This window comes from Brassica napus, chromosome A7 (genome assembly GCF_020379485.1).
Source record: "Brassica napus cultivar Da-Ae chromosome A7, Da-Ae, whole genome shotgun sequence".
Classification (NCBI taxonomy): domain Eukaryota; kingdom Viridiplantae; phylum Streptophyta; class Magnoliopsida; order Brassicales; family Brassicaceae; genus Brassica; species Brassica napus.
Window position 1 is genome coordinate 17,902,200 of NC_063440.1, and position 24,615 is coordinate 17,926,814.

Below are 24,615 nucleotides of genomic sequence, written 5' to 3' on the forward strand. Positions count from 1 at the left end.
CAGACATGCTTTACCTTGGTCGGAGAAGCTTCTCTAGAATATGAAGTTTTTTAAGAATAGACTAGAGCTTGACCCGCGCACCCGCGCTGGTGTTAGTTTTTTGATAAATGAATATTTATTTGTAGAAGTGATAATATATATTTTAAAATTTACCCGTTTAATTTTTTTTTAATATGACATTTATAAACACAATAATTTTATAGTTTATATTGAGTAGTTTTATTTTATCATGTAAACCCTTAATTATATCATCCATTTATTTAGAATACGACCTGTAAAATCACACAAATGTATTTTTATTTTTTATGGATCAAAATTTTATGATTATATATAATAAAATTATTGTATAAACTGTTTTTATGGATCAAAATTTTATGATTATGTATAATGAAATTGTTGTATACTATTTATTATGTATATGTGGAATTAGTAAAATAATTACCGTATAATGTATGTAATTACGAAATGTATATATGGAATTAATTATTTTCAAATACACATATGTATAATAAAAAGGAAAAGACAAAAAATATTAAAAGTTAGGTTTATTAATTATTGTTGCCATGATTTTTTAGTTAGAATTTGATTTTGGAAATACATTAATTGAAGAGAAAAGACAAAAATCCTAAAAGATAGGTTAATTAATAACTTCAGTGGCATGCCATTGTAAATATAGTGGAAAACTAAGGGATAATCTAATTTTGTACTCCTATTTTAATAGATTAGATGAAGTATTAAATAAAATTTGCGAAGATTTAATAAAAATCTTAAAATGGCAATCACCGATAGAAAGTAAAATAATATTCAAGGAATTTGACTAAATTGTTTGTTGACTAAAGATGCGTTGACTCAAGTCACGCAACCCACACGTAGACCAAAACGTGCGTACTGGCTCAAAGCTGGTGGCTATGAAAGTTTCTCTATTTTAATTTTTTTCTCTCTTCTCTCTTCTCTCTCTCTGCCAGCCAACATCCATTGGAGCTCCTCACAGGACGCCGCGAGAGACATCCCCACCACGACCATTAGAACGAGCTACTCTCAAAAAATTTCCAATCTTTCGACTCCATTTTTCACAATTCTCTCTCCTCTTTCTTGAAACGGGAAAGAGAGAGAGAGAGAGGAAGAAGGAAGCAGAAAGATTCAATGGAAGGGTCAGGGACATGGCAAGGATTGATCCTCGTGAGTATTGTGACATGGATCTGTCTATCTTCCTATCTGAAACTGACCCAGAAGGTTAGATCTCTTGTTCAACCATGGGTCGCTCGTCAAGTCGTCGGTGGCGTTCCCCTCATCCTCCAAATTCAGGTGCTTTATTGACTTTTCATTTGGATCTAAACTTCATTGACTTTTCGTTTCAGAGATCAATTAAAGTGTCTTTCTTTTTGCAGAAACATCAGAGTGGAGTGCTTGATGCTTTCTTCTCAGGGCTTTCGTGTGTTGTCTCTGTGCCCTTTTACACTGCTTTCTTGCCTCTCCTCTTCTGGGTAACGTCAAAGTCAGAAACTTTAGACATAGAAATGGCTTACTATTGTGTGGATAGGATCGTAATTTTGATGTTATCTTTACAGAGTGGACATGGTAGATTGGCTAGGCAGATGACTCTGTTGATAGCATTCTGTGATTACTTGGGGAACTGCATAAAGGTATTAACTTTCTGTAACGCATTCTCTTAGCTTAGAAGTTTAAAAGAAGGAAGGAACTTTTGGTTTATACAGTCTTCTGTATTTGTAGGATGTTGTATCAGCTCCTCGTCCAAGCTGCCCACCAGTCAGAAGGATTACTGCCACAAAAGATGAGGAAGACAATGCAATGGAGTATGGGTTGCCTTCTTCACATACTTTAAACACTGTTTGCTTATCCGGGTATGTTATCCGCAAACTCTTTACCCTATTTGTTGTAGTTATTTCCTAGCTAGTAGTGTCTGCTCTTGAGTATTACAATGCTCTCAAAAGATCAAAACTGGGGAAATGTTATAAGCTGAGTGCTATAGAATACCATAGTTGACAATGGCATCAACTGATGAAGCATTTTGTGAACAATACACTACTCCGTATTAAAGTGAATGGTGATGTGTGCATAGAGAGGTTTTTAACACTTGGTCTTCTTATTGGTTTTTGTTTTCAGATATCTATTACACTATGTGTTGTCCTCTTTTGAACATGAAGATGCGTCTATCCAATACTATGGATTTGCCCTTGCTTGTCTGTTGGTAGCCGTAATTGCATTTGGTAAGATCAATCTTACTCATACCAGAGAAATGCACATACCTTGCAAGTATTTGATTCCTCATCTGACATCATTTCTTTTCTTCCTAGGAAGGATTTACTTGGGTATGCACAGTGTGGTCGATATCATCGCTGGTCTTGCCATAGGAGTCCTTACTCTCGGTCTTTGGCTTACCGTCAATGAAAACATCGACGACTTCATTACCTCGAAACAGAATGGTAAGCATCATTGCTCATACTTTCACTAACACTCCTACTTGCAAACACAAAATAACAGAGAAGCCATTTGACTGTGCAGTTAGCTCCTTCTGGACTGCTCTAAGTTTCTTGTTGCTCTTTGCTTATCCCACCCCTGAGAACCCAACTCCAAGCTACGAGTATCACACCGCCTTCACTGGGGTTGCACTAGGAATTGTGAGCAGTCAAGAAATGTTATTATAGCGCAGTTTTGTAAATAGTTTATTTAGAGTCCTTAATCGATGTTTTTGCTCGTCTTAGGTGACTGGAGTTCAGCAAACATACAGCCAATTCCACCACGAAGGAGCTCCACGAATCTTCTCACCAGAGCTTCCCGTTACAGCCTACCTTGGGAGAGTCGTGATGGGGATACCAACGATACTCTTAGTGAAATTCTGCAGTAAATCCCTTGCTAAATGGATCTTGCCAACAGTATCCAACACACTTGGGATTCCGATAAGATCCACCACCTACATTCCCAAGCTCAAGCTAGACAAGGGATATGCAAATGGGAAGAATACAGACGAAACTAAGAACTCCGTTGGATATTCACAGAAACTCTGCGACTTCTTGAATCAGGACTCGTTTGATATTGACACTGGTATAAGGTTCGTGCAATACGCCGGTCTTGCCTGGTCTGTTGTTGATCTTGTTCCTTCCATGTTTTCTTACTTTAACTTGTAGTAACAGACAGTTTCATTCTCTGGTGTTATATAATATTAGTGTGCCACTTGTATATCACTTGACCATATAACAAAGTCTCCACTGCTGTGGCTTTAAAGAGCAAAAGTAGTAATTCAAGGGAAAGATTACGAGAAAATATGTTAAAATAATCTCTCACATGAAACAGATTTTGATGCAGAAGGGAGCTGAACAATTTAAGCCAAACACAAACATTCATGGGGTTTTTAAGTTCATTGACCTCGTTGCCTATATTACACTATTTCAAAGGCTAAATCGATTTTAAAGAGAAGCAAGCTGGAACACAAATGCGTTGTACCAACTTGAATAAGCAGAGATCTTCAATAACCATGCAGCTGAGAGGAGGTAACTTGTTTATAGGAAGTAGTCGGGTGTCCTTCGGGTCACATCTGGTTCTCCTCTCCTTGGGGCTGGTTCAAACTGTTTCACAATTTAGACTCTGTTAGTCTTTTGAAGCCACAGAGGTCAAAATGAAGATTTCTAGACATACCTGAATGAAGGTGTGGTTCCTGCAGTCATCAACCTCGAGAATGGAGGCCATGTTCCCGCAGCGATAGCAATAGTTTGGCGCACTGAAGATGGTAACCACCTTTTGCTCCTGTCAATGGGAAGAGATTTTTAACATAGTTCGCAAAGATTCTCAGGTTTGGCTAGTCTATGCAGGGAAGAGGAGTTTGATTGAATTACGTGTGCCCAGTTGAACCCATCCATAACCAGCTGATGCGCTCGAGCAATCAGTTTTAAGCTGTTAGAGTGGTTGAATTGTTCGGAAATGTCCTACGGAAACAGGAAGGAAAAAAGAAAGTCAGTTACACACTTATCTGGAACACACAAAGAAAAAGGAGATTCAGGACATTTTCTGAAACTGCGGCTACGTAATTCAATACCTGACCAAATGTATATCCTGCACCACGAGGAGAGATTCCCCACCCACATCTGTCATCGGGATCAGACCATAATAAGTCACACATCGGCCCTTCATGTGGAACTTCTTGAACTCGATCGAAGTTCCTAATGTTGTCAAGGGTCTCGATAGACGGCGACAATCCACCGTGAAGGCAGAATATTTCCGACTCCACCTGCAAACAGGAGATATGACATGAGATGGATACCCTCCTTATATGTTGGAACTAAAACTCTTAGAAACACCACACTTGCCAGCCAAATATGCTAACATACGCACAAGTATGTACCAAAAAAGCCATTCTCTTATATCGAATACTGAGAGCGCCAAAACGTCAGCAAATGGGTCATCTATCGAATAATGAGAGCATGAAACAGATAACGTGTCATCTATACTGTATGAGTATATGAATGTGCAGCGTGATGTTTTAAGCACTAACCAAGGCTGTCAGTGGGAAATAGTCAAAGAGGTCTGTGAATATCTTCCAAACATTTGCATTTCCATACCTGCAAGTACAAGGTAGCAATTTAAACAAAATGCAACAGAAATGACCCAAAAGATTTTCCTACAGGCGTATGAGGAGAATTACATGTCTTTGATTAGCACTAATTACTAAGGTATGGAAAAAAAATATAAAAAAAATACTACTGTGAACAGTCAAATGAGAATATCAGAGACAAATAGGACGTGCGGAGCATTAGTGAAAAAAGAATCATGGCATGAACAGAATGAGTAAGCATTTTAAAGATGTTGAAGACTCACTTTCGCAGGCATTCATCATAAAATCCATAAACTTGAGTAATCTGTCAGAGCGAAAAAAATGTATTAAACCATGAGTCAGGTATAAAGTTTGAGGAGAGAAAAGTACAGCAAACAAAATGAAGGAAAACCTTAACTGGCTTGTAAATCTATATAGCATAGTGCATACACAAGAGAAAATAAATTGCAAGTATGATAGGGTCTCGTCTAAGATTTCAATGCCAGAAACCAGAAAAAAAAATTATCTGAACACTGTATACCTCAGAAAGTAAACGTACAAGTAGAGACAAAAGTTAGTTTACCTGACGACTTTCATGGTTTCCTCTAAGTATAGTGATTCGCTGGGGATACCGTACTTTCAAGCCAACTAGCAGCTGGAAATGGAATTAAAAATATATAAAGAGTATCAGCATCTTAATCTAACGGACATACATGAACGTTAGGAACAGAAACCATCCAGTATAGACACAGGATATTGGTTAACGACAATTATGTCTTTATACTTCGAAATCAGATAATTATTGTTGAACAAAAAAAGTCTGGAGATGGTATGAACTTGGTACCGTAACAGTTTCGACAGAATAATATCCACGGTCGACATAGTCTCCCATAAATAGATAATTGGTATCAGGGCACTGCAAAAGAGCGTATGATGGACATTCATTAGACAACCAATTGGAACCAGAAACGAAATATAAGCACTACTTTCAAATATAAACACATGAAAAAAAGCTCCAAATAATTCTGAATATTAAATGAGCATGCACTCAGACTTTGTATTACCCACCCAGAATTAATAATTGCTAGAAAAGATGGATACTGAGTAAAATAAATGGCTTCTTTACAGCCATTATGCATCTCAGGAAGTGTTACAGATCTTACCATTCCTCCAATACGGAAAAGCTCTGCAAGATCATGGAATTGTCCGTGAATATCACCACAGATTGTTACCGGACTTTTGACAGGCTGCGTGCAAGGAAATGTATAATATATTAAACTAAATCTAGTTAAACCAAACGAATTGAGTGTGTACTTACACAATATATACCACATGAAGAGATGTAAGATAAAGAACCAACCTGGACGTTGCTTTCATCCATCAAGATCTCCTTAGCTTTCTCGCATAATGCTCTGACCTATTAAAAACAAAACAACACTGCACATGGTAAAGATCATCTTTCACCTCCTTAAAATTCCTATTTTGACATAAGCAGCACAGACAAAGATCATCTACAGCAACAAAGAAAAGACCTTTCTTCAACCCACAACGAATCCAATTTAACCGGAAGAAAGGGGAACCTGTTGCTCGGAGAGAGGCTTGCACTGCATGAGCTGGGAGATCTGCTCATCTAGATCGAGTGTTGCGTCCGTCGGAGCCGAATTCATGTTTTTGATACTGCGTCTTCTTCCGTCTAGTCAGATCGAGAAGAGAGATCAGGAGGCAGGACAAGATGATGATGATCAGGAGCAGCCCTAACCCTAAATTGGATGGTTTCTGCGTCTTCTTCGCCTTTCTCTCTCTCTCTCTCGCTTCTTGTGCAGAGTGAGGGGAAATCGAAATGGAGAGGGGCGCGTGAGAAAAGTGGCGACTGGGGGTGGGGGTTGAACTATGAAATAATATAAAACAAATTATTAATTTATATTTTTAATAAGACCATATTTATAAATAATTTAATAAAAATATATAATTTTATTATTTTATCAATTTGTCTTAAATTTTGAATCAAGTTGAGACCGGAAAAATTTATTAATTTATAGAGATTATTAATTTATCGAATATTAATTTATAGACGTTCTATATATTTTTTTTTTTTTGACGGATACCCATAATAATTTAGGATTATGAATTTATGATAAATTATTTACAATATAAACTTTATAAATTAATATATATATATATATAATTATTTTTTCTTATTATAAACTAGATTAATGTAAACTATAAATAATTTGATAAAATATTTTTTAGGAAAATTTAGATTAATATATAATTTCACTAAAATCATAAATTAATAATTATAATACACAATTTAGGTCTGAATCCGGATCCGTTAGATCTATAGTTTTACTATTTGGATCCAGATAAAAATATTTTTTTTAAAATATTATAATTTTAAAGATAATTCATAAATTAAATATTTATACAATATTTATAAATATAAATATATACATATATATTATTATAATATTGTAAAAGCTAAATTGTAACATTATAAGACTAATTTTATGTATAAAAATATTAATATATCATATGTAAAAAGTAATATGTTTTAAAAATACATATTCAGATCCGAATATCAAAATTTAAAAATTAAAATATCCAGATTTGGATCCGATTTAACGGATCTATTAGTATCCAAAATCTAGATTCAAATATCTTATTTTCTGAGTGAATTCAGATTGGGATGCAAGATTTCGAATAATAAGTTCCAATCCTACACAAAGCGATGAAATTCGGTCAATTATTTTGGTTTTGAGATGATATTGTTAATTGTTTTATAAAAAAATTGTATCTTGAATAATATTTTTTACTTTATCGAGCTATATATAAAATGAATTTATTTGTATGTATTAAATATATAAAAATATATAAATTATGCTAATAATATAAAATTAAACTAAAATCTATAAATTTAAACTAATATATAATATTTTGTTAATTGTTTTCATTTTTCCAAATAAAATACTTAAAAACAAATTTAAACAAAAAGATCTTAAAATTCATAACTGTTGATAAATTATGTTAATTCTAATATTATTAATTTATAGAATTTTTGCTTTAGATTTTCAGTTTTGTTAACACTTACATTACTTATAGAGATCCCTTACTTATATTTAAAATTTTAAAATTATAAGTATAAAATCTCATATAATCGTAGGTCAACAATATCAAACAAAAAGGTAATAAATCTTTTTTTTGGTAAAAAAAGGTAATAAATCTATTTTCTCGCGTTGTGTTGTGTTGTGTCCGATCCAAAAATAAGCAAAACAAGTACATTTAGGGTTTTTCTCTCTTCTTCGAGCTTCTCCGTTGGGTGAACGACTACCGTTGAATTGATTTCCTCGTTTCGATTCGATTCTCTTCTCTCTGCCGATTATTAAGGTTCTCTCTCTCTCTCCATAGATCCTCTCTCCTTTGTTTATCCGCGAACGTATCTCTATTTTGAGCTTTTAGAACGCCACCTTTTTCTAACTTGGTCATTTGATAGATCTGATTGAGATTTTTTGAGGGTTTCATCTTTCCAGCTTATGGGTTTCGATAAAGCCTCTTCCTTTACTTACAATCACCCATCTGCTATTGGATTACACTTCTCTGCTAACTAGACATTTGTGGAATTTGCCAGGTTCATTCTTATCAAGGATAACAAGTAACCGGACCAGCTGCAGTTGTTTTGATTATTTAAAGTTGCAAGCTTTTTCTAGATTTTAGGACAAACTTTCAGTTATGAGTGCATCATGGGCAGATGTGGCTGACTCAGAGAAGGCTGCTTCCAGGGCTAAGCCTGCTTATGTTCCTCCTCATTTAAGGAACAGGCAACCAGACCCTGTTGCTCCTTCGCCACAGAATGATCGTCCAGGGTATGGTGGTCAACCGTCTAGATGGGCTCCTGGAGGTGGAGTTGGTGGAGGAGGCGGTGGCTACAGGAATGATGTAGGTCGTCCCGGCCAAGGTTATGGTGGACGAGGAAGTGGTGGCGGTGGTGGTGGCTGGAACAACAGAGGTGGAGGATGGGACCGTGAAGTTAATCCGTTTGGAGATGATGCTGATTTAGAACCCGCCGTTCAGGAGAATACTGGCATTAATTTTGATGCCTATGAAGATATTCCGATTGAGACCAGTGGAGGAGACGTGCCTCCTCCTGTTAACACTTTTGCGGACATTGATCTTGGGGAGGCACTGAATCTCAACATCAGGAGGTGCAAGTACGTGAGGCCAACACCTGTACAGCGTCACGCCATTCCGATACTTCTTGCAGAGAGGGATTTGATGGCATGTGCTCAGACAGGGTCTGGGAAGACTGCTGCCTTTTGCTTTCCGATAATTAGTGGAATCATGAGAGATCAGCATCTTCAGAGACCTCGTGGTTCACGGACCGTTTACCCTCTTGCAGTTATCCTCTCACCAACAAGGGAGCTGGCATCTCAGGTAACATAGAGAATCTACTCATTCTCTCACAGAATATAATTTCTTCAGACAAGACATATTTGTATTTTTTTTAATATACACACATTGTTGACGTTTTGCATTTTTTTTAATTTAGATTCATGATGAAGCAAAAAAATTCGCATACCAAACTGGTGTGAAGGTCGTTGTTGCTTATGGAGGAACACCTATTAACCAGCAGGTAATTATCATGCACATATAATTTTCCTTTCTTCGTTGTCTGCCTTTGTCTTTGGATATTGTTTCATTCTTACAGAGCTGTTGTCTGTTTTAAGTTAATAGCAACTTACGGCTTACTGGTTTGGGTTCTGCTAGCTCTGTTCTTCCTTAAGCCAGTCTCATTTTTGAAATTATGTTTTGATTTTGAAGTCAGCAGTGCATAATTAATATTGTACCGTACAAACTTTTTTGAATTCTAGTTGGCATTGCCATTTCGCTTGTATCATCATTGCGTAATATGCAGAAGCATTGGGATCAATCCTGGTTACAGGTGTTAGTCAATCAATTTTCAAGCATCAATTTGTTGATTTCATCTTTTATTGTTTGTACAGCTCAGGGAACTTGAGAGAGGAGTTGATATCCTTGTGGCAACTCCTGGCCGGTTAAATGATTTGCTAGAAAGAGCTAGAGTCTCAATGCAGATGATCAAATTTTTAGCTCTGGATGAGGCGGACAGGATGCTGGACATGGGTTTTGAGCCACAAATTAGAAAGATTGTTGAACAGATGGACATGCCTCCACGTGGGATGAGACAAACAATGTTGTTTAGTGCTACGTTTCCTAGGGAGATCCAGGTTGGTTTCACTTGTCCACGTAACACCCTTTTCTTGCTCAATTATATTCTAGTAAAGTCAGAGCTTAATCTGTCAGAGGATAATAATGTTCTTACCCAAATCATGATGGTGAACCTTTGATGGTTTAGTTTTAGACTGGCAAGGAAGTCAAAATGCCTTATGCGTGTTATATGAGAACAACAGCCTGCATAATATTCAGCATAAGAAGATTTGGTTCTTTAGGTTTATATTAATTCTTCATTTTTTGTTTCTGTACAGAGACTCGCATCTGATTTTCTGTCAAACTATATATTTTTGGCTGTGGGAAGAGTTGGTTCAAGCACTGACTTAATTGCCCAAAGGGTTGAGTATGTCCATGAGGCTGACAAGAAAAGTCATCTCATGGATCTGCTACACGCCCAGAGAGAGACCCAAGACAAGGTAATGCGAGAGTTCCCATCTACTGTTTACTTAGCCAAGATCTATTATCATAATTCTTGACGCCCTGACTGTTGCTGGCTTTACTTTTCTTTTCATACACAGCAATCATTGACGTTGGTTTTTGTGGAGACAAAGAGGTCAGCCGACGCTTTGGAAAATTGGTTGTGCATGAATGAGTTTCCAGCAACCTCCATTCACGGTGATAGAACACAACAGGTTCGTTGATTGATAATGTTAACATCAAACCTTACCATTCTGTTTTTATCGATATACTCTATTCCAGCAATAGCTAAAACCAAACTGTTAGTTGATTGATAATTTCTTTAATGTTAATGTGAATCAAACCTTGCTATCGTGAAGTAAAATATACACTTCACTCCAACTAAAGCTAAAACAACCTATGTTTTTAATAACAAGCTGGTTCATATTACTGAATGACCTCTTTCAAGTTCATTATGAAGAAGTTTGTTCTCTGTTGACTAAATCTGACTACTACTTTGTGTTATTATGCATTAAAGGAAAGAGAAGTGGCACTGAGGTCCTTCAAGACTGGGAGGACGCCCATTTTGGTTGCAACAGACGTGGCAGCACGTGGTCTTGACATCCCACATGTGGCTCATGTAGTGAACTTTGATCTACCAAATGACATTGATGACTATGTTCACCGCATCGGACGAACAGGACGTGCAGGCAAATCTGGCGTAGCAACAGCCTTCTTTAATGAGAAAAATGCACAACTGGCTAGGCAGCTCGCTGAACTGATGCAAGAGGCCAATCAAGAGGTGCCTGAGTGGCTCACAAGATACGCTTCACGTGCTTCATTTGGCGGTGGTAAGAAACGGGGTGGTGGTCGGTTTGGTGGCCGTGACTTCAGAAGAGAAGGCTCTTTCGGTAGTGGCGGTGGCCGTGGCGGTGGCCGTGGCAATGACTACTATGGAGGAGGAGGCTATGGTGGTGGTGGATACAGTGGTGCTCCAAGTGGTGGTGGATACGGTGGTGCTCCAAGTGGTGGCTATGGTGGAGGAGTGACCAGTGCTTGGGATTAGCCAATTAAGGCTTTGTCAATTTTGCGTCCTTTAAACCTGACTCTTTATTTCTTCTTATATTCCCAAGAGAGCACATGTATTTTGCCCCTCACCTTTGAGATCTCTCATTCAAGAGATAGATATAAACTAATCTTGCTTGTAGCCTTGTAGGTGAGTCTCTGTTGTTGTTTTCAGGTTATTTTTAGGATTTGGCCTAAAAAATAGACTAGTTTCTTAAGATTTTGATCTTGTTGGTTTCTTCTAACAAATTCATTTGTTGGTTTGATCCAATTTGTTCTTCTTTCTTGTGTTGTTGACAATCTTTCTTGGTGAAATACAATTTGTACTTTAATTCTGTGATAGCTTTATCATGCTTACAAATCGTTGCTGTGTGTGAACCAACTGCATATGAGGATACATGTCTAGCATTGGATTCAACTGCTATTGCTATTCATCTCCTGAATCTCTGAACTTCAAGTTCATTGTCTGACATGCTTCAACGTACACAGCTAATTTGCTCTCAACTCCAGGATACTCAACAACATCTAGCTCCATACGAGTATTCTCTTCAGTTATATTAACATACCATCACATAATATCTGTAGTGAGATGCTAAGAGAACACAATATGTTTTATTAACAAGCATCAAGCATGGTACATCCATAACTGATAGATACGACATGTATAGTGGGTTTAGTTGCATTTATTAACTTTCATGACAAAGGATTACAGTAGGTACCATACTGAGAAAGCTCCAGCTATCACTAGACCAAATTGCTTCGTGTCTCTTCTTTTGACGCTTGAACTTGTGGGGACTGCTGCAATATTTTTTGTTTCTTTGTTATTTTTTCTACTAGTTCATAGAAACGGGATGGAATCATATGTGCACCATTTATAGTCAAAAGAGTAGTATTAGTACCTCTAGGTTCAACATTTTGTAAGGCTTCAATGAATTGCTTAAAAATCTTAGCGGCTACTGAATCTGGAGGCAAATGTAGAAGCTCTTCTTGCAGAAAAATGAGATAATAAGAAATATATAATTTTGTGACTGTAAATCATCTGCTTCTATGTTTCCAGAAGATATTGCAGAGGAGATTATGGTATGAAGTTTCTGACCTGGGCATTGTGAGATATTTGCAGGGACATGACAAGTGGAAGGAAGGCTCATTGCACGGTTGGCATCAACTTTGAACCCTAAACCAGGATCATCCCTATCTTTGACAAGAGTGCAGAGACATCTCTTGGTCTGCCCTTTGTCTATTTTTTCCTTGAGTGTGGTGCAACATGTTGAGTCTGGAGCTTTAGCTTTGCTAGTGACAAAAGGAAGACAAGAGTAGAGATCAGACATGGAGTCCTGACATCCCTTTATGTCTAGATTCAAGTCTGATCTTACACCAAGAAACATGATTGCTACTGTTATGAATAGAGCCAGCCTTTGTCGATTTTGATTGTAACCCATGACTCTAATCACCAGTTTATGCAACAATGTACTCTGTATGCCATTTTATAAACTTATAAACAGACTTGTTGCTTCTTGTATACATATGTTTCACTATCAACTTGGGATAATCATAGTTCTAATTCTGCAAGAAACTTATTTAAAATGTTTAAAATGACTACTAGTTGACACGTCTCATGTCTCGGTTGAAATTTGAGTTCTGAAGCTTTTGTAGTTATTGGAGGGCTAAATAAATAAGTAAAAGTTGTTCAGAGTCCGTTTTCACAATCTCTACAAGATATCCACATAGAAAGTGTGTAAAACATTGATACTATAGGATTTGTGTGCAGGGAGAGTTGGAGCCACAAACAGATATTTTTTTCTCAAGAAAAGTGAATATAAACTCAGCCACTATTTTCTTCAAGAATCTAAAGTTTACATCGTTACAATAACAAGCCATGGAAGAAAAAATCTACACGCAAATAGGAATCACTATGAGAAGGAAAAAAACAAGGAACCATAAAGTGATCATACTTCTTCTTACAGTGAGGTGAAAGGAAATAAACCTATGATATATAGTACATGGACACACGATCTACCAAACTACCTCATGTAGCTTAATCATCTCCACTGGGTCCAGTCTTTAAGCACCGGTTACAGCTTATGGTATCTCCATAAAATATTTGCTTTATCTGTGAGTTTGCAGCATCAGCGTCTGGTCTTAGGCATGCAGCGGAACTCAGCCAAAAGTGCAATGTGATCAGAAGACCATTCTGGAGATGGAAGAGCCGTGTCCTTCCTCAAGCTCTCTTCATCCAGCAGCTCCAATAAGGATTCCACTGTTAGCGTATCCGCTGAAACCATATAAAGGTAAAATGTTACAGAACGAAGAAGAAGACTGAGTTGCAAATTTGCAGGCATAGGGGAGGAACCTGTGTAAAATATGTAGTCAAGTGTGCCTATAAAGTCCCTGGTACAGTTGGTAAACAAGGGTTCATTTGACGAAGGATCCATTCTTTTCCTTTGCTGCTCAGCAGTAAGGCTGCCTCCCATTCTTGCAAAGGACGAGTAAGCACTAACCTGCATGGCTCGCAAGGTAGGATGATTATACATATGTAGCAATTCTTAAGATTTTGAAGTATGTATTTCATACCAATGGCAGCTGATGAGTTAGTTTGGTGTGAGGACGCAAAATTCCAAGAGGATCAACCATCAAATCTGGGTGCATTGGATCAACCTTCCCCACAGCAAGAAGTGAATGAGGAGCACTGAAAATATTTGGAAGAAACTCTCAAAATTAATACAGCTAGAGAGCAGAATCAAAATCTCATCTAGATTTTGACATTTTGGGCATAATACCTTGCCGGTACTGTATTGAAATCTCCACACACAAGCATTGGAATATCTGCACTGGCAGCTATTTTTTCCAGTCCCTTCAATAATGTGTGAACCTGTTTTGAGCAATAACCAAATGTGACTTAGTAAGTGATGCTAAAATCCGAAATCCGAAAAGTTTTTTTTTTTTTTTGCAATCAACATAACGAACCTGCCAGAGCTTTACATCCTTCAGTTCATGAGAAATGTTTACATGTGTGTTCGCCTGCACTCAACAAACCAATAACATAGAGAAAAAATGATCACCAAGAGACCTTTAAGGGAGAAAAAAAAAAAAGATGCAAAGAGATGCAAAACTCACCACACAAAGAAGCTGGCGCTTCCCAGGAATATCAGCAGCCTGGTTACCGAATTTTGCTTCCAGGACAACTATTAATGCTACATTGTCCTTCAAAAAGAAAGAATCTACATAAGTTTTACATGAAAATAAAACAGAGAATGTGTGGAAACAAGAATGGCACAGTAGAGAGCATCTTTGAATACCTTAACCAATCGATTCAAAGCAATTTTCTTCTGGGGCACAGGAATAAGAGCCTCAGTCAAAGATTGAGCAGCCTTGTTGAACTCAACCTGGATGAGTAGCTTGATGAATTAAGCAAAAGGACCCAAATAGATACAACTAATAAAGTGGTAAACTAGGACATACCTCATATTTTTTAACATGAGAAAACCTGTCTCTTCTGTAGAAAGTAGCACATCCATCAATTGTGTTTGTATTACCAACGAAGACCTAATAATTATCAAGTGAATCAATAAGTTCTGTTCAGCACATTCTGTGAACATAAGTGAGCATGGGGAGGAGCCAAAACAAACCTCATTTGTTTTCCTTTTGAAAAGAGCTTGGTATCCATGCTTATCCAGCTCAGGAGCGAAAAACTCATCAAAGTGGTCATTCTGTACCTGCAAGATGAAAGGAAGTGATTTTTATTTCTCTATGAACTTACTCTACTCACACAAGTGTACTTGTTCAGAACTAAACCAGAAAAGCAATACCTCCTGTAGACAAACTATATCTGCATGGTACTTAACAATCTCCCGTAATAAATTCTGTCTACGGTATGTCCACGAAAGAGCCCATGTGGGGCAGTAACTGTATATCTCGCTACTAGCATACGCATCAGCCAATATATTATAGGACAGCACAGTGAATGATCCCATAGACATAGGTCGGCCATTAGAATCCACAGTTCCACTAACAGGGATCATCCTACGCGGAGAAGGTGATGGAGCTGGAATAACACGAGAAGTCAATATAGTACACGAATGGCCCACGTTCTGTTGTGTCTCCGCATTGACCACTACACACTCAAACTTCAAAACATGCCCCACATCGTCAGCCATTGGTGTGTATGTCTTAGAGCGTCCAACCTCAACAAGTGTTTCCCCTCCTGCGCCAGTCTTTTGGGTTATGGCTGAGGGATAAACTGATGACGATGAACCGTTTGTTAAACTACTAACGGTGCTGAGGATGCTAGAGACGGAGCCTGAACTATTCAAACGGAGCAACTCTTCTTCTTCATCGTTTCCTTCCGCGGCAGCACGCTCGTGCAACACACGGTGATGCTGCCACGCGTCTGTGAAGCACTTAGTTGAACAGTGGTAGCTTTTGGTGACGGGAACCTTTGTTTTTATGCATCCTAGACACTGTAATGTCGCCTCCTTGGATGGATGCACACTACAAATAGCAACTTTCTTATCGCTCTGTACACGATACCTGCCAAAATCCAGAGAATGCATCTTAAAATTACAGACTTTAAAGACAGAGTCAAATGAAACATCTCTCACAGTCTTAAAAATTTTGGAAAAAAAAGAACAAAGATTTGAACTTTAATAAAGAACATCAAGTAAAAGAGTGAGACAAAGCTATTGGTATAGCTTACCATCTGTACTTCAAGAAGTGACCGTCAAGAGGGGCTGATTCTGGAACATCATCTGTGGTCGCGGTCTTATCCGGCCGCCGGAGAAGCACGTAAGGTGTGAGTTCGCAGCCAACAATAGGTACCTCCGACGGTAGATGAACTCGTATAACGCTAAGCATTGCTTTTAACTGTAATTCTCAAAGCAATTAAACACTAACGAAGCTCAAAGGCTGAGACTTTCTACTGTATGTTGACGTGGGAGTGAAGAAGAGACCGTTTACTTGACCCTAAAACTCAACAGGATTGATGAACCCTAGTTATCCCAGAACCCTAGTGAGATCGATTTGTTTCGGACAAACCAATATACGGTGTTTTATTTTCAAAAAGCGTACAGTTTTTTATACACATACAACATTATTTAACAGCTATTACAAAAATAATAAAAATAAAAAACTTTATTTTCATATTTGAAAAATGTTTTATTTTATTTTATTTAGTGTTTGCAAACCAACATAATAATAGTAAGAAAATTATTAAATGTTTGGGAGTGTATAGGATACTTTTAAATGAAAATGATGGGCACATATTTTTCTCAAATTATAAAATAGTTTTTACAGCATATACGCAAATATAGGGAATTTGTTTTAAAACAAAAGAATTGATAATTCTTTTCTGGTAATTAATTTTAAATTTGTAGGTAGTTTCTATAAGAAAATTTCAGAAGGACAACGAAAGGCTGCAGTGCACTGTGCAGACTATAATATTTTTATACACCTATACAACATTACAGCTATTTCAAAATAAAAACTTATAGGTTGATATTTTGTAAAATCACATATTTTTGCCAAAATTTTTGAAAATCACATATTGAGGGTGTATATGATACTTTAAAATGAAAATGATAGCCGAGACTCTTTCCAATAAAATGTAATAAATTAGGCTTTTTCCAGCATATACGCAAATATAGAGCATTTGTTTAAAAATAAATTGGTAATACTCTTCTGGCAATTAATTTCTAAATTTGTCAGTAATTATTCTTGTCCAGACCATAATAAATATTCGCCTCCATCCAATCCCTCCTCGTCGTTTCCATCACGCGCTAAGATAATTAATGCCCGACACACAGTTTAATTCGTTACAGCCACGCCGGCACGCTTTTCTTTAGCGAAAACGGCAAACAACCTGAAAAAGAAAGCTTTGGAAATAACAAAAAGGTTCATCGAAATACAAATATCTTCTCTTCCCATCTTTTGCTCATTTCCCAGAAACTTTGCTTCGTGTGCGATCGCGAGACGAAGAAGAATTAGGGTTTATATCCTCCGTACACCATTGATCCTTCATCTAGATTCTATATTCCTCCTATTCGAGCTTCTTAAGGTCTCGCTTCATCTCTCTCTCTGTGCATGGTTTCGTTGCTTCGTCTATATACAGCGATGGCCTGTTCGATTTCCTCTTGCTTCTAGGGTTTAGTGATTTTGTGCATTTTTTGATTTTAGAAGTTGATTGTTCTCAGCTTATTGTTAGTTCGTCGTGATTATGCTGAATCGATCTGCATTTTTCAGTATATGGATGTTCTTGTTTGGTACATGCACAGATGAAACTTGTTTCTAACTTAAATTGGTTACGATCTTCTCCAGGGCTTTGATCTAGTCTTAAATCGAAGAAGACGAAGTTGGAGGTTTGAAAAATCAGTTGTAGGTTGTAATTTGCGAGTATGAGTTCATCATGGGCTGATGTTTCTGAAGCGGAGAGAGCACCATCTGGTTGGGGTTACGGGAACTCTCGTCCCTCGCGAACCAACTACGTGCCTCCTCATCTTAGGGGCCGTGGAGCTTCACCTGGTAGCGATCGTGGAGGATATGGTGGTGGTGGTGGTTATGGTGGTAGAGGAGGCCAAGGTTATGGTGGTCGAGGAGGCGGAGGCGGAGGCGGAGGCTATGTTGGTAGAGGAGGAGGTGGTGGAGGTTGGAATAACAGGAGTGGAGGTTGGGACCGTAGGGATACTGAAACTAACCCGTTTGGTAATGATGGGAATGTAGAGCCGGTTGCTGACGAGCAGGAGAACACAGGCATTAACTTTGAGGCGTATGAAGATATTCCCATCGAGACAAGTGGGGATAATGTGCCGCCTCCTGTTAATACATTTGCTGAGATAGACCTTGGAGAGGCTCTGAATCTTAATATCCAGAGGTGCAAGTACGTGAAGCCGACCCCTGTGCAGCGTAATGCGATTCCCATCTTGGCTGCTGGGAGGGATTTGATGGCTTGTGCTCAGACGGGGTCTGGGAAGACAGCTGCCTTTTGTTTTCCTATTATTAGTGGGATTATGAAGGAGCAGCAGCATGTGGAGAGACCACGTGGAGTTCGGGGAGTGTATCCTCTTGCTGTCATTCTCTCACCAACAAGGGAGTTGGCATGTCAGGTCTGAAATCACTGCTCTAATATCAATCTTTATCCTTCGTACTTTCCGGTGAAGATTTCATAAAAAACTGTCTGTTTTATGTTTCTTTTGGCAGATACATGATGAAGCTAGAAAGTTCTCCTATCAAACTGGTGTGAAAGTTGTGGTTGCTTATGGAGGAACACCAGTCAACCAACAGGTTTCTGTTACTGTTTGATGACCTCAACGTTTTTCACGTCCTGTACATTCTGTGTGTGAAAAAGGAGAGATTTTGTGTGCTTTTCCAGGCTGTTATTACACTAGATTTCTCAGTCCGCCTTGTTAAGTTATATTCTGACAGTTGTGTTAGCCCTTAGCTTGGTTGATGACATGCCCTGGCTAGGCTTTGCTCTGTATTATACCAGAATTCCTCCTGTATACGTGGGTGTATGATAATTAAACTATTATATCCTTCAGATGAAGAGTTTTAGGAATCAGCTATGTATTTCATGATAGTAAGTCCGATGTTCTTGCTAATCTGTTCTTATTTTTCTGTTTTACAGATACGGGAGCTTGAAAGAGGAGTTGATATTCTTGTTGCAACTCCTGGGAGATTAAATGATTTGCTTGAGAGAGGTAGAGTCTCACTACAGATGGTAAAATACCTAGCACTTGATGAGGCGGATAGGATGCTGGACATGGGTTTTGAACCGCAAATCAGGAAGATCGTTCAGCAGATGGATATGCCTCCTCCTGGTGTCCGGCAGACAATGCTGTTCAGTGCTACATTTCCTAGGGAGATACAGGTTTGTGGAACTCTTTCACATGTCATTTTCTGTGTGTTTTTCCTTACGGGTGAAGAGATTCAACTAAGTCTTTCTTGTATTTTCACATCGCTGACTCGTAACTTTTGTTGTTTAGTTAAGACTTGCAATAAGTTTGCCTCTTAAAGTTAAAACCACAAGATAGAAGTTACGTTCTGTGCAGAAAATGCTCTTCCCAATTCTATATGTGCTTAACTTTGTTTTATTTTGTGTGCAGAGACTTGCATCTGATTTTCTTTCAAATTACATATTTCTGGCTGTTGGAAGAGTGGGTTCAAGTACGGATTTAATAGTCCAAAGAGTAGAATTTGTTCACGATTCTGACAAAAGAAGCCATTTAATGGACCTTCTTCATGCTCAGAGGGAGAATGGTAACCAAGGAAAGGTAATGCAAACCAATATAGTTGGTTTCTTGGTTAAAACTTAACATAGTTAATACTAGTTCTCCTTTCATTTGCCGCTTTGTTCTATATGATGCATTCCGGTTCAAGAGCACCTTGACGATCCTGTTAATTTTATTTTACAGCAAGCTTTGACTCTTGTATTTGTGGAGACAAAGAAGGGAGCTGACTCGTTGGAGAATTGGTTGTGCATGAACGGATTCCCAGCAACGACCATCCACGGTGATAGGTCACAACAGGTTAGTGAGTTGTTCATATCAGAAAATGTATAGTACAGTGCAACCGAACCTGATACCATATCGTTTTATTATGCATACAAGGAAAGAGAAGTGGCACTGAGATCATTCAAGACTGGGCGGACACCTATTTTGGTTGCAACTGATGTGGCAGCACGTGGTCTTGACATTCCACACGTGGCCCATGTGGTTAACTTTGATCTACCAAACGATATCGATGACTATGTCCACCGTATCGGACGAACAGGACGTGCAGGCAATTCAGGACTAGCAACTGCTTTCTTCAATGATAACAACACATCAATGGCCAAGCCACTAGCTGAGCTAATGCAGGAAGCAAACCAGGAGGTCCCTGACTGGCTTAGTCGGTATGCATCTCGTGCTTCATTTGGAGGTGGTAAGAACCGACGATCTGGTGGGCGGTTTGGTGGCCGTGACTTCAGGAGAGAATCTTTTGGCCAAGGAGGAGGCGGTGGTGGTGGCTACTATGGTGGTGGTGGAGGAGGATATGGTGCCGTTCCCGGTGGTGGATATGGAGCAATGCCTGGTGGATATGGAAACGTACCAGGTGGTGGTTATGGAGCCGTTCCTGGTGGTTATGTACCATACGGCAGAGGAGGTGGTGCTTACTACGGTGGAGGATATGGAACCGTTCCTAACCAAGGCTACGGCCCTGGAGTGGCTAGTGCTTGGGACTAAGCTGTTTGTTGACTCCAGTTCTTCAAAAAAACACAATTAGTCCTCTCTCTTATCTCTATTGTTTTACTAATAGAGAGCATCGTATGTGTATGTTCGCTCTCTAAATGGTTTATTTATGTAGACACGAGTGAGTCTTCACTTGTGCATGTGAAAGAAGCAAAACAAAAACTCCTAGTCGACTATTATTTTTCACGAGTTCTCTATAGTCCTTACAAAGCATTATGTTTAATCATAAACAATAACTTTTATTAAAAATGGAAGGATTTATAATAGCAACACAGAGGTCATTACAAACAATGACCCAACTTAAGAAAGTGAACTGCCTTTACTTTGGACCAGAACAACTTCAGACCTTTGTGTCCTCTCTATTACATACTTTGGTAGAGGTCTTGTCTAAAGAGTTCCTGTCACAATCCGATTTTAAAACCGGAAACCAAAAGAAAAAAAAACCCTATCAAGGTGAAGGTGGTTAGCGTCTGGTTCTAGGCATGCATCGAAACTCAGCCAAGAGAGCAATGTGATTAGAAGACCATTCAGGGGAAGGAAGAGCTGTATCTTTCCTCAATCCATCTTCATCCAGCAATTCCAATAAAGACTCCACCATTAACGTATCCGCTGAAAACCAAAGAGCAAGATCTTCCGGCTTAGTTAACTTGTTATCTTTCTGATGAAGTAGGAGAGGGTGAGTTAAGAAGTGGTGATACCTGTATAAAATATATAGTCATGAGTACCAATGAAGTCCCTTGTACAATTGGTAAACAAAGGCTCGTTTGTATTAAGATCCATTCTCCTTCTGTGTTGTTCCAGTCCAAGACCCGTTCCCGGTCTCACAAAAGATGAGTAGGCACTCACCTGAAACAACTTCTCTTATCAAAGATCCACAAGAGAGGTAACATAAACGGTGAACAGAAGGAAAAACCAAAAATGTTACCAGAGGCAACTGATGAGTCAGTTTGGTTTGAGGACGCAAGATTCCAAGGGGATCAACCAATAGATCTGGGTGTAGTGGATCAACCTTTCCCATTACAAGAAGTGTATGAGGTGCACTGCAATAAATAACAAATTCCAAAAAGCAGATCTTTTAGCTTTTCTACACCAATAATCATTAAAGAGCATATCGAATTTGATAAATCAGGTCAAAAGAATTTAACAAAAAACCTTCCGGGAAGGGTGTTGAAGTCTCCACAAACAAGAATAGGAATATCCGCACTAGCAGCTATCTTCTCTAGCCCCTTTAATAAGGTATGAACCTGAACTCAAAAGAATACACAGAGATACTGAGGTGTGAATACTAATCCTCTTTGAGTTCAATGAAATTTCGAGTTCCTTAGGATAGAGAGATACACATACCTGCCAGAGCTTCACGTCCTTCAGTTCTTGTTGTACATTTACATGTGTGTTTGCCTACAGCAGCCAAAATTGAGATAATTAGCCAGCTTTCACGCAGAACAGAAACAAACAAGTGAATGGGAAGAAGAAGAAGAAGAAGAAGAAGGAAACTTTACCACACAGATAAGCTGGCGCTTCCCTGAAGAATCAACAGGTTGATTACCAAATTTTGCTTCAAGAACAACTATTAACGCAATGTTATCCTAAGACATGACGATAACGGGAATCAGTGATGGTGTGATGTAAAACAACAACTCTCTAAGTATCAGCTACGACTTATAGCATGTCAAAAGTACCTTAACTAGTCGGTTTAAAGCAGTTCTCTTCTGCGTAGGAGGGATTATAGCCTCAGTCAAAGACTGAGCAGCCTTATTGAATTCAACCTGGATTAACAACAGTCCTGTGAATCAGCATAAGGATCTAAACAGATAGAGCGAGTAAACATTATAGAAGAGATACAAACATCATATTTCTTCACATGTGAAAATCTATCCCGTCTGAAAAATGTTGCACAACCATCAATCGCACTTGTACTCCCGCTAAGAACCTATCAACGAGTAAGCTACGGTTAATAGACTTTCCAACATAAAGGAAGGAGTATGTGGTAATGGTATGGAATCAAATGACCCAACCTCATTAGTCTTTCTCTTGTAGAGAGCTTGGTACCCATGTTTATCCAACTCAGGAGCGAAAATTTCATGGAAATGATCACTTTGTACCTGCCAGATAAAGAAAGAACAATGAACATTTTGTTCGTTTATAATATACTTAAACAAAGTCCATGTAAAAAAAAAAAGCATACCTCTTGTAGGCAAACAACATCAGCACGATAACCAACAATCTCCCTTAACAGATTATGTCTTCTATAAGACCAAGAAAGAGCCCAAGGAGGACAATAACTGTACAGGTCGCTACTTGCCGAAGTATCAGACAAAATATTATAAGAAAGAACAGTGAACGATCCTGCAGACTGAATCCGACCATCTTGATCCAAGTGACCCATCACATCAGCTCCATTTACAGGGATAAGCTTACGCGGACTCGGAGAAGGAGCAGGGATAACACGTGAAGTCAAAATAGTACTAGGATGTCCCACAACCTGTTTACTCTCAGCATTCGCCACAACACACTCGAACTTCAAAACGTAGCCAATATCATCAGCGGTTGGCGTGTACGTTTTGCAGCTCCCGACCTCGACCAACGTCTCTCCTCCATTCTTCTGCGTGATACTAGAAGGATAAAACGGCGTTGGACCGTTACTGGCGAGGTTAAGATTAGACATGGAACCTGACAAGGTACCGGAGAGAACTCCAGAGCCGGTGCTGTTAAACCGGACTAACTGATCATCTTCCTCGTTTCCGTTCTCTGCAGCAGCTCGCTCGTGTAAGGTCTTGTGATGCTGCCACGCGTCTACAAAGCATTTGGGAGAACAATGGTAGCTTTTGGAAACAAGGGCTTTACGCTTTGAACAGAATACGCATTGTAAAGTGGCTTGCTGCGTTGGATGCACACTACAAATCGTTACTTTCTTATCACTCTGTACTCGATACCTACAAATTAAACAACCAATTAGCAATTCTCTTAACGACCCAAAACAGAAATCTCTGAACTTTAGATCAAAGTTTCAAACTTTTGAGCAAATCTCTCAACTTTAGATCAAAGTTTCAAACTTTGAGTAAACCCCAATTCGCCAAATGATCCATAAAAACAAACGATCAGACAAAAGACACAAAACCCATGATCAACAGCAGAGAAAGTTTCAAATTTTACCATCTGTATCTCAAGAAGTAACCATCGAGAGGAGCTGATTCAGGGACATCGTCAGTGGCTGCGGACTTATCGGGGCGGCGAACAAGGACGTAAGGAGTTAATTCACAACCCACGATAGGAATCTCGGAAGGGAGATGCACTCGGATCACGCTCAGCATCGCTTTTGCGTCGCACCTGGTGATTGTGGAAGAACTCTAACACTATCGAAGCAGAGACTCGAATGATTAGCTATATGGTTTCGTGGAAAGGGAGATGAAATAGAGTGATCCACCATTTACTTTCACCTAAAAACACGCCAGAGCAAACTCCTCCCACGAAACCCTAGATATCGTCTCTCTCTCGAAATTTTAGAAATTTAAGTTGGATCGCGAACAAGAGAAGAAGAAGAGAAATCTGGAATCGAGAAGATCTTAGTCGTATAATAAGAAGAGGAGGTGGATCTTTGAGAGAGGTTCAATGATCGATTCTAACGCTGATAATGGGGAAAGAAAAATCAGTGAATAAACAAAAAACTAATTATTATTACTTTTTACCCTTCGGGACAATGTTTCGAAAACTGGACCGGATGATCAAAACCATGACATGACTTACGGTTTTGTCCCATTTTGGGTTGTCTTGTTAAAAATGAGATTTGAGTTATATTGTTAAAATTGATTAAAACTATTCAAATTCGCCAAAACAAGTAATTTAGTTCCAATTTCAAAATCTAAACTAAAAACAAAAATTTAAAATTTAATTTTTTTCTAGAAAGTAACATTATTTTAATATTTATTTTATCAAATATATATGAGAAATTATATAGGATAGTCTCTTTTAAGTTTATTTTCACAAAATAGCTCTCAAAAAGAAAAATTATCAACTTTTTTTTATTAAATCGTAAATATGTATTTATACCACATGGTTAACTAATTTAACTTAGATTTAGAGTTAGTTGGTGAATTTTTAAAGGTGAATTTTAAATTTTTTAAAAAATAAAAATTTAAATTTAAAATT

The 24,615-nt window shown here is 38.3% G+C and overlaps 7 protein-coding genes across 7 annotated transcripts; 3 read left to right on the forward strand and 4 right to left on the reverse strand.

Moving 5' to 3' along the window:
• Positions 1-900: 900 nt before the first annotated feature.
• On the forward strand, positions 901-3,198 carry LOC106353189 (lipid phosphate phosphatase delta). Its single transcript, XM_013792896.3, has 8 exons — positions 901-1,305; positions 1,389-1,484; positions 1,569-1,643; positions 1,732-1,862; positions 2,125-2,228; positions 2,316-2,444; positions 2,524-2,639; positions 2,724-3,198. The coding sequence occupies exons 1-8, from the start codon at positions 1,144-1,146 to the stop codon at positions 3,144-3,146; spliced, it is 1,236 nt and encodes a 411-aa protein (XP_013648350.2). The 5' UTR covers positions 901-1,143; the 3' UTR covers positions 3,147-3,198.
• Positions 3,199-3,252: 54 nt separating this feature from the next.
• On the reverse strand, positions 3,253-6,421 carry LOC106353190 (serine/threonine-protein phosphatase PP2A-4 catalytic subunit-like). Its single transcript, XM_013792897.3, has 11 exons — positions 6,127-6,421; positions 5,907-5,963; positions 5,710-5,793; positions 5,391-5,462; positions 5,130-5,201; positions 4,831-4,871; positions 4,508-4,574; positions 4,052-4,243; positions 3,852-3,941; positions 3,655-3,762; positions 3,253-3,584 (listed from the first exon to the last, which is right to left on the reverse strand). The coding sequence occupies exons 1-11, from the start codon at positions 6,211-6,213 to the stop codon at positions 3,519-3,521; spliced, it is 936 nt and encodes a 311-aa protein (XP_013648351.1). The 5' UTR covers positions 6,214-6,421; the 3' UTR covers positions 3,253-3,518.
• Positions 6,422-7,770: 1,349 nt separating this feature from the next.
• On the forward strand, positions 7,771-11,586 carry LOC106353188 (DEAD-box ATP-dependent RNA helicase 11). The gene is made up of 7 exons (XM_048737094.1): positions 7,771-7,930; positions 8,172-8,974; positions 9,090-9,173; positions 9,544-9,786; positions 10,045-10,206; positions 10,309-10,422; positions 10,725-11,586. Exons 2-7 carry the CDS (start codon positions 8,273-8,275, stop codon positions 11,250-11,252), a joined length of 1,833 nt encoding a protein of 610 aa, XP_048593051.1. The 5' UTR covers positions 7,771-7,930; positions 8,172-8,272; the 3' UTR covers positions 11,253-11,586.
• A 258-nt stretch (positions 11,587-11,844) lies between these two features.
• LOC106356828 (non-specific lipid transfer protein GPI-anchored 22-like) lies at positions 11,845-12,729 on the reverse strand. Its single transcript, XM_013796553.3, has 3 exons — positions 12,348-12,729; positions 12,151-12,234; positions 11,845-12,049 (listed from the first exon to the last, which is right to left on the reverse strand). The coding sequence occupies exons 1-3, from the start codon at positions 12,688-12,690 to the stop codon at positions 11,958-11,960; spliced, it is 519 nt and encodes a 172-aa protein (XP_013652007.2). The 5' UTR covers positions 12,691-12,729; the 3' UTR covers positions 11,845-11,957.
• A 333-nt stretch (positions 12,730-13,062) lies between these two features.
• On the reverse strand, positions 13,063-16,316 carry LOC106353187 (carbon catabolite repressor protein 4 homolog 1). Its single transcript, XM_013792893.3, has 11 exons — positions 15,945-16,316; positions 15,058-15,778; positions 14,878-14,964; positions 14,711-14,794; positions 14,548-14,634; positions 14,366-14,452; positions 14,216-14,269; positions 14,029-14,120; positions 13,823-13,937; positions 13,602-13,749; positions 13,063-13,523 (listed from the first exon to the last, which is right to left on the reverse strand). The coding sequence occupies exons 1-11, from the start codon at positions 16,100-16,102 to the stop codon at positions 13,378-13,380; spliced, it is 1,779 nt and encodes a 592-aa protein (XP_013648347.2). The 5' UTR covers positions 16,103-16,316; the 3' UTR covers positions 13,063-13,377.
• An 816-nt stretch (positions 16,317-17,132) lies between these two features.
• Positions 17,133-20,661, forward strand: LOC106353186 (DEAD-box ATP-dependent RNA helicase 52). Its single transcript, XM_048737095.1, has 7 exons — positions 17,133-17,300; positions 17,561-18,345; positions 18,440-18,523; positions 18,867-19,109; positions 19,345-19,512; positions 19,654-19,767; positions 19,849-20,661. The coding sequence occupies exons 2-7, from the start codon at positions 17,638-17,640 to the stop codon at positions 20,461-20,463; spliced, it is 1,932 nt and encodes a 643-aa protein (XP_048593052.1). The 5' UTR covers positions 17,133-17,300; positions 17,561-17,637; the 3' UTR covers positions 20,464-20,661.
• A 26-nt stretch (positions 20,662-20,687) lies between these two features.
• Positions 20,688-24,138, reverse strand: LOC106353185 (carbon catabolite repressor protein 4 homolog 2). Its single transcript, XM_013792891.3, has 11 exons — positions 23,623-24,138; positions 22,655-23,402; positions 22,485-22,571; positions 22,316-22,399; positions 22,149-22,235; positions 21,969-22,055; positions 21,814-21,867; positions 21,622-21,713; positions 21,395-21,509; positions 21,168-21,315; positions 20,688-21,078 (listed from the first exon to the last, which is right to left on the reverse strand). The coding sequence occupies exons 1-11, from the start codon at positions 23,778-23,780 to the stop codon at positions 20,933-20,935; spliced, it is 1,806 nt and encodes a 601-aa protein (XP_013648345.2). The 5' UTR covers positions 23,781-24,138; the 3' UTR covers positions 20,688-20,932.
• Between the last annotated feature and the right edge of the window lie 477 nt (positions 24,139-24,615).